This window comes from Galeopterus variegatus, unplaced genomic scaffold (assembly GCF_000696425.1).
Source record: "Galeopterus variegatus unplaced genomic scaffold, G_variegatus-3.0.2 Scaffold115, whole genome shotgun sequence".
NCBI lineage: Eukaryota > Metazoa > Chordata > Mammalia > Dermoptera > Cynocephalidae > Galeopterus > Galeopterus variegatus.
The window spans coordinates 781159-789627 of NW_007726226.1; the positions used below are offsets into that span (position 1 = coordinate 781159).

Sequence of the window (8469 nt, forward strand, 5' to 3'; positions counted from 1 at the left end):
TTTTTTTTTTTTTTTTTTTTTTTTTTTTTTTCGTGACCGGTAAGGGGATCGCAACCCTTGGTGTGGTGTTGCCCGCACCGCGCTCAGCCAGTGAGCGCACGGGCCATTCCTAAATAGGATCCGAACCTGCGGCAGGAGTGACGCTGCGCTCCCAGCGCTGCACCCGCCCAAGTGGGCCACGGGGCCAGCCCTTGACTTGGTTTTATCAGCACCGCACTTTCCCAAGTGAGCCACAGGCTGGCCCTAACTTTATGAATTTTTAAAAGCTGAATGTACCTGTGTAACGAATACTCAGATCAAGAAACAGAAATTATCAGAATCCCAGAAAATTCCACTCATATTCCCTTTTAGTCACAGGCTATATTGCTCCCCCTCATCCTGCACCAAGAGTAACCCGTATCCTGACGTCAAACAGCATGCATTTGTTTTGCTTGCTTTTGTACTTTATATAGATGGGATCGCACAATATGTACAGAATAGCTTTTTAGCAGATTCTCAGAGAGATCTCCCAATACATTGAGAACCACTGAGACACACACAGAGAAAGCCGATGGTTGACATACTTAACAATAGTTATCCATCACAGTCTTGGTCTGGGAGCAAGTGATCTGATTCTAGAAGAGAAATATTGGCTACCGAGACAGAAATAGGCTAGCAGAGGAGGAGCAATTAATTCAGCCCCCATGGCTTGGCAGCCATGTCCTGCTGGTAAGTGTGTTCCCTTGTCCTGAGTTGTTGACTCTCATGTATCTTCTGTCTATAACTCAATTTCCTCAAAGACCATTCCCAGAGAAAATAACCACTAAGCAATACTTAGCCATTATCTATCCCTCTCCATGAACCAACACCCTGGTATTTTTTTTACTTAGTCTTTCACAAGTTTGGTTATTGGGGGTCAGTGGCCCTCGAGTTTGATGAACCCCAGATGCAACAATAAAACTGAGATTCTGGACCTAGTTGCTGAGAGTTATTGAGCTATACTTACTGTGGTTGAGGGTCTATGTTAAGCACTTTATGTATGTTATATAATTAGCAAACAAACAAACACTATTTTTTTTTTTTTTTTTTTTTTAAAAGGATGACCGGTAAGGGGATCTCAACCCTTGGCCTGGTGTTGTCAGCACCACGGTTGAGGGTCTATGTTAAGCCCTTTATGTATGTTATATAATTAGCAAACAAACAAACCCTATTTTTTTTTTTTTTTTTTTTAAAAGGATGACCGGTAAGGGGATCTCAACCCTTGGCCTGGTGTTGTCAGCACCACGGTTGAGGGTCTATGTTAAGCCCTTTATGTATGTTATATAATTAGCAAACAAACAAACCCTATTTTTTTTTTTTTTTTTTTTAAAAGGATGACCGGTAAGGGGATCTCAACCCTTGGCCTGGTGTTGTCAGCACCACGGTTGAGGGTCTATGTTAAGCCCTTTATGTATGTTATATAATTAGCAAACAAACAAACCCTATTTTTTTTTTTTTTTTTTTTAAAAGGATGACCGGTAAGGGGATCTCAACCCTTGGCCTGGTGTTGTCAGCACCACGGTTGAGGGTCTATGTTAAGCCCTTTATGTATGTTATATAATTAGCAAACAAACAAACCCTATTTTTTTTTTTTTTTTTTTTAAAAGGATGACCGGTAAGGGGATCTCAACCCTTGGCCTGGTGTTGTCAGCACCACGCTCAGCCAGTGAGCAAACCGGCCATCCCTATATAGGATCCGAACCCGTGGCCTTGGTGTTATCAGCACCGCACTCTACCGAGTGAGCCACGGGCCGGCCCAAACAAACACTATTGGTAGGTAATTATTACTAAGATATTTTTTAAATAAGGAAACAGAGGTTAAGCAACTTGCCTCAGATCATGTTCAGATCATTTAGCTAGTCAGAAGCCAACTTGGGGGTCAGATACAGGTTTATTCACTTCTACTGAATTTTCATTTTTTAAAAATTTTAATTATTTATTTTTGTTGGTTTTTGGTGGCTGGCCAGCATGGGGATTTGAACCCTTAACCTTAGTGTTACTCTCTGAGTTTCTAGCCACCAAACTACAGTACCCTGCAGACCTTGAGATCAAAGTCTGCCTGTGACAGCGAGGATCTGTTTGAGCAATGAGCTAGATTTCTTATTTTTGCCACTCACCCATCCATCCATTCAATCATCTGTCTAATTCTCCAACTATTCACCCAATCTATCAACCCTCCGTCCAACCCTCCATCCATACATCCATCCAACCATCTAGCCAGCCACAGATATCACAGGGCCACCTATTACACAAATATCAAGGGCCTCCTATATGCCGTTCCATGCGAGGAGGAGGGTGAATGCAGAGGTGAGTAGGATATGCAACAGCAAATGTAAGAACAAAATTCCCTACTAGATTTGGAGCTTCCTGAGGGCATAATCCCTTGCTCTTGTTTTGTTTTCTGAACCCTTGACCTTGGTGTTGTAACACTGAGCTCTAATCAGTTGCAGGATCCGGCCAGCCCCCTCCTAGCTTTTGTATCTGCAGTACATAACACGTGATTTGGGTCCTATTTTTCTTTCTATCTTCATCTCACCTACTGTCTTCTTGCTCATTCCTCTTCAGCCACACTGGTCTTCCCTCTGTTTCCGGAACAAGCAACTCCCTCTTTTGCCTCAGAACTTTAAGCAATTGCTGTTCCTTTTGATCCAAATGTTTATCCAGCAATGCCAATACCTGGTTCCTTTTCCTTTGCATCTTAGTTAAAATGTCCTGTCCTCAGAGAGGTCTTTTCTGACCACCTTATCTGAAGGAGATGCCCTTCTCCCCTCCCCCAGCTATTCTCTTATCATCTCACCCTGTTTATTTCTCTTATGCCATTGCTCACAATTTGTCATCATCTTGCGTATTCATTTTTTTTTTTAAAGATGACCGGTAAGGGGATCTTAACCCTTGACTTGGTGTTGTCAGCACCACGCTCACCCAATGAGCCAACCAGCCATCCCTATATGGGATCCTAACCCGGGGCCTTGGTGTTATCAGCACCGCACTCTCCCGAGTGAGCCACGGGCCGGCCCTCATCTTGCTTATTCATTATTTGCTTATAATCTAGTTCCCCAACTAGAAAAATAAACTCCAGGAGGGCAGTTACTAAATCTTTCACATTCTTTATTGCATGCCTTCTGCCTGCCTAGCTCAGCAAATGACACATTCTAGGCCTTCAATATTTATTTGTTCAATGAATGAATGAATGAATAGATGAAGGATGCATGAACAGATCTTCCCAGTATCAGGGGGCCTGAAGAGTAGTGGAGAATAGATCTTGAAAAATAGGGTGCTGGCTGGACAGTTTGCTCAGTTGGTAAGAGTGCAGCCTCTTAACACCAAGTTCAAGGGTTCAGTTCCCCGGCAAGCCATCACCCAGCCAGCTGTCGAAAACAAAAACAAAACAGAAAAAAGAATGATAAGGTGAGAACACAGAGAGGGCCTTGAAAGCCAGCAGAAGTTGGTACACTTGATGTGAACATAGGGAGCCAGTAGAGGCTCTTGAGTTGCAGGATGAAAATGTTGGTTTAGGAGGGTGACTTGGAAATTAAATTTGATGAAATTAGGAGGGTTATTTGAAATTTAAGTTCTTCACTGCAGCATCTTGCTATGAATTACTGCAAGAGGTAATCAGGTCCCAGGACCAGAGCTGTATTTTTCTGTGTGGGAGATTATACAATGTGGGAATTCAGGGTCTAAGTGTTATGTTCAATTAATTGATTATGGTAAACTATAGACAAAGTGCCATGGTGAAACCTTGTGAGGCAGGAGCTGCGTCTGCTTACACAGGCATCTAGCGTGCTGGAGATAACTACTTTATTTATTGAATGAAAGAATGAGTGAAACAGTCATGCACTTGGAAGGACTTGGGTAAGATAAGATCTGCTGCTAGCTAGGTGTGTGACCATTAAGATCTTTAACATGGCTAAGGCTCAGTTTCCTCATCTGTAAAAGAGGGAGAAGCCTTAACTCACAGGATTTTAAATGTGAACTTATGGGAAAATCTCTGGTATAGAGTGACTTTCTGGTACATTTGTTTCCTTCAGTCATTTTAAAGTGATTCTGAAATTGCCCTGACTGGGATCTCTTACTGGCCTTTCCCAAGAGCCACCTGGCTGAAAATAGGCAGAACATCTGGTGATATTTGCTTATTGCCATTTTCAGTGTTTTCTATGTAAAACTGGAAATCTGGGACTAGCCAGTTTGCTCAGTTGGTTAGAGCACTGTGTTGTAACATCAAGGTCAAGGGTTTGGATATCCACACTGGCCAGCCACCAAAAAAAAAAAAAAAAAGGAATTCTGACTATGCAACTTACCAGCTGAATGACGTTGGCACCCTTTTTGAGCATCAATTTTTTAATCGATAAAATGAGTATAATAATAGTACTTGCATGGCCGGCCCGTGGCTCACTTGGGAGAGTGTGGTGCTGATAACACCAAGGCCGCGGGTTCAGATCCCTATATAGGGACAGCCGGTTGGCTCTCTTGGGAGAGCGTGGTGCTACAACATCCCCTTACCGGTCATCTTTAAAAAAAATAAAAAATAAAAAATAATAGTACTTGCCTTATTGTAAAGACTAAATGAGATGATATAGTATAGTGTTTGTACTAGTGCCTGGTACATGGTGTCGAGAGAAATGAGTTCAGCAGATGCTTCCAGACATTAAAAAATCTAACTTAAAGTAGGAGTAGAGAAGTGTGGGCATCAGGACAACAAAGAGTGAGAGACCTTTTGTACCGATAGCATAGAAGAGGACAGGAAAGAAACAGGCTTAGGCACGAAACCAGGTGCGTCTACTTTGCAGTGGGTGTGGCGAGAACAAGCGGGGTTCTCACAGCAGTCCCGCTGTCTCAGGACTGTTCTCTGCATCATTCATCAGCTTAATCCAGTGTGCGTGGTGTCTCTTCTCTTTCATTAGCATTTTCCCTCTTTGAAATAAGTAGGTGCTGTGTTCCTAGAAAGTGGAGAGAAGGAAAACACTCCTTGTGTGGAGGCTGGAGTGGCTGCCATGAGGTTATGGGGAATGTCTTGTACATTATTCTATCCTCAGCACCTAGCACAGTGACTAGCATAGTAGGCGCTCAAAAAGTGGCTGTAGAATTATTTTTCAAACTTTACTTGTCCTTCCCAAAGAAGCTTGTCATGCCCACACGCGGCCGCGAGCAGGTCCGCGCCTAGAAATAACATTTATTCTAAGGATCTCTGCGCAGGGATTGTTGGGAAACGGTTCCCCTCCTGCATTCCCTCGCTGCTCCTCCCCTCGGTCGCCTTTGAAAGAACTGGCACGCCACGTGATTCCATCCTTTCTCCCACCTCCAAAGACGTGATTGATAACGGGCAGGAGCGTAGACCAACCATAAAACTTTATTTCCTCTTTCAGCCAATAGGAAGAGGCGATAACTACATGGCTCAGCTTTTGTGACTTCCCCCGCCCTCTTTGAGCCCATCCCCCCATTCCTCCTCTCAGATTCGGCATTTGACAACTCATCTGGCCAATGAGAAGTTCCTGCTCTGTGTTAGAGGGCTGGACTGATTAGATTGATAGACATTGCCGCCTGGCCAATGGAATAGCACAAGTGCGGGAGGGGGTATAGGACGGAACCAATGGCGCGGTGCCAATAACGAGCATCAGAGAAAGGGCGGGACGGAACTGTTCGCGGGAGGGAGGGGAAGGCCTAGGGAGCCAAGCAGCGCTCCCGCTGCCGCTGTCGCCGCCGCCGCAGCTCGAGTTGGAGGAGGGAGAAGCCAGGGAGAAAATGGCGGCCGTGGCTGCAGAGGCGGCAGCGACTGCAGCGTCCCCCGGGGAGGGGGGCGCCGGCGAGGCCGAGCCGGAGATGGAGCCCATCCCCGGCAGCGAGGCCGGCACCGACCCCCTCCCGGTCACGGCCACTGAAGCGTCTGTGCCGGATGGCGAGGCCGACGGGCAGCAGTGCGCTCCTCAGGCCGACGAGCCGCCGCTCCCGCCGCCACCGCCGCCGCCGGGGGAGCTCGCCCGCAGCCCGGAGGCCGCCAGGCCGGAGCTGGAGGCTGAGGAGAAGCCGCCCGTTCGGGTGGCGGAGCCGGCGGCAGCCGCGGATCAGGGAGGGCCCGACCTTCCACTGTCTCCTGCACCGCCGCCCGAGGATCCCCCGGCCCCCGAGGAACGCGAGGAGACACAGCTGTCCCAGCCCGCAGCTCCGGCACTAGTGCCGCCGGCGGGCGGGGATTCCGCGGTGTCGCAACTGATCCCGGGCTCGGAGGTGCGGGTCACGCTGGACCACATCATTGAGGACGCGCTCGTCGTGTCGTTCCGCCTCGGGGAGAAGCTCTTCTCCGGGGTGCTCATGGATCTGTCCAAAAGGTACCGCGCCCGCCCCTTGTACGCCCGGGCCCGCTCGGTCCCTAGAGAGGGAGCGAGTCCGGGTGGCCCCGTCACCCCGAGCTCCCGCCTCATCGGCGCCTGGGGCCCGGTAACCCGCACCGCCCTCCGGTGCTGCGCGGCGCGTGGCGCGCAAGACGGGGATAGGGTGGTCCCTGCCCCAGGTGGGAGCCTGCGGGGCAATTGTGCCATCGGGTGGGGGTCGCGCGGGTGCACATGGGCTCTGGGACTCATCCCTCACCCCCGGCCTCCTGCTACGACTTGACCCTAGGTCACCCACATTGGGACGGGTGGGTTAATGCAAAATGCAGATAGATTTTTGCAGAGAATGGGGTGCTGGGAGGGGAAGATGGCTTGTGAGGAGGCACTTGTCTGTCCTCAAATTAACCTTTAACGTTAACGGGGCTGGAGAAAGGGGTGTGTGCACTGGGGTTCCCAAAAGGTTACCTGTCACCCCTTACAAGGGGGAAAGCATTTGTTAAAATGAAGCTTTTAACTGTTATTCCTACTGCTAAAAGTAATTTCCTTAGGTAATTGTTCAGTAGGGAAGCATATTTTGCTAATTTTAATGACAGTTTTAAGAAAAGTCTAAAGAGATCGGATATGTATTACTATTTTTAAAAAATCCTTAATGTCGAGGTGGTGTGGCATAAAAGTGTTCAAATGATTTCTAATACTGTAGATACAATTTAAGTAAGTATTAAGGACAAGGTTGAGTTCACCTACAAACCATATTTTCATCTTTTGATTTGATTTAAAATTTTTATGGCCACTGCTTTAAACAGGTGAAGAAGATAATCTGTTCTAAATCTAGAGTTAAGTTAACGTTTTTATTCTCTTCTTTTGCAGATATGAAGTGCAGAGACTCACATTCACGGCTCTTGGTTCTGTTTCCTCCAACAGCACACATATGGTATCTCACCTGTTTGGAAATGGCATATTAGTATGTTTTACTTTTAACTTCTAGCCCTCCCATTTAGACTTAGGAATCATTAAAATCCGTTTAAAATTCACATTAAGGGCTGGCCTGTGGCTCATTTGGAAGAGTATGGTGCTGATAACAACAAGGCCGCGGGTTCGGATCTCTATGTAGGGATGGCTGGCTCACTTGGGAGAGCGTGGTGCTGACAACACCAAGTCAAGGGTTAAGATACCCTTACTGGTCATCTTTTAAAAAAAATAAATAAAATTCATATTAAAATATGGTATTTGGGGGAAAAAGATGGGAGCCTTTACAGTTACTCTGTATATTGTTTAATTTCGAAGCTTTTTGCATTTTGTTTTAAAATTTTTGAGAACAAATTTTTGCACATTTATTTTCATAGAAAACAGTATAAGATCAGCGTGCTTTCTGACGTATTTAATAGTGAGTGTGTGTGTATGCTGTTGAATCAAACAGAAGAGAAGGCCAGTGATTGTGTGAGAATCTGGATTTCAAATCTGCAAAAGGAAGGTGCAAAAAGGTAAGTTATTTTCAGAAATGGAGGGGATAGTGCTTTTCTGTTTTGAGGTGCTCATTGTGTCAGTGTTTATTTTTTAAAAATCTTCTTTGGGGAGGGAATTGCAATTTTGAGTTTTTGTTTATTTTGCTAACTGTGCTTTTTAATATTAACAATGGTTTCTTTTGTTGAGCTATTCCTAATGTGCACCTTTTACATTAGAATGTTTTGAAGTGAAAGTTTCCTATAATGAAAGCATTTTTTTAAAAAGCCATTAAGAGAACCGTATCAACTTTTAATTCAACAAATATTTATTGAGCACATCTGACACACCAATTATGGAAATGGTGAGGAAAAGAAAGTCACAGAGTGACTTTAAAATTTAACCAATTCAAGGAATTATTGTTAGTGGCTAGACCCGTTCGCTCACTTGATTAGAGCATGGTGCTGATAGCACCAAGGTCAAGAGTTTGGGTCCTAGGCCGGCCCGTGGCTCACTCGGGAGGGTGCGGTGCTGATAACACCAAGGCCACGGGTTCGGATCCCATATAGGGATGGCCGGTTAGCTCACTGGGTGAGCGTGGTGCTGACAACACCAAGTCAAGGGTTAAGATCCCCTTACCGGTCATCTTTTTAAAAAAAATAAAAATAAATAAATAAATAAATAA

General features: G+C 45.8%; 1 protein-coding gene across 5 annotated transcripts in view; it reads left to right on the top strand.

Moving 5' to 3' along the window:
* Positions 1 to 8469, top strand: part of PWWP2A (PWWP domain containing 2A) — a 49491-nt gene that overhangs the window by 4545 nt on the left and 36477 nt on the right. For 2 of the 5 annotated variants that reach the window (XM_008587143.1, XM_008587167.1), the window contains exon 1: positions 5714 to 6344. The exons of 1 other annotated variant lie outside the window; for it this stretch is intronic. In XM_008587143.1, coding sequence (XP_008585365.1) covers positions 5761 to 6344 — 584 coding nt within the window. In that variant the 5' untranslated portion in view covers positions 5714 to 5760. Of the gene's footprint in view, positions 1 to 5713; positions 6345 to 7735; positions 7826 to 8469 lie in introns of those variants that run through there. 2 more of the 5 variants (XM_008587152.1, XM_008587136.1) reach the window with 2 other exon arrangements.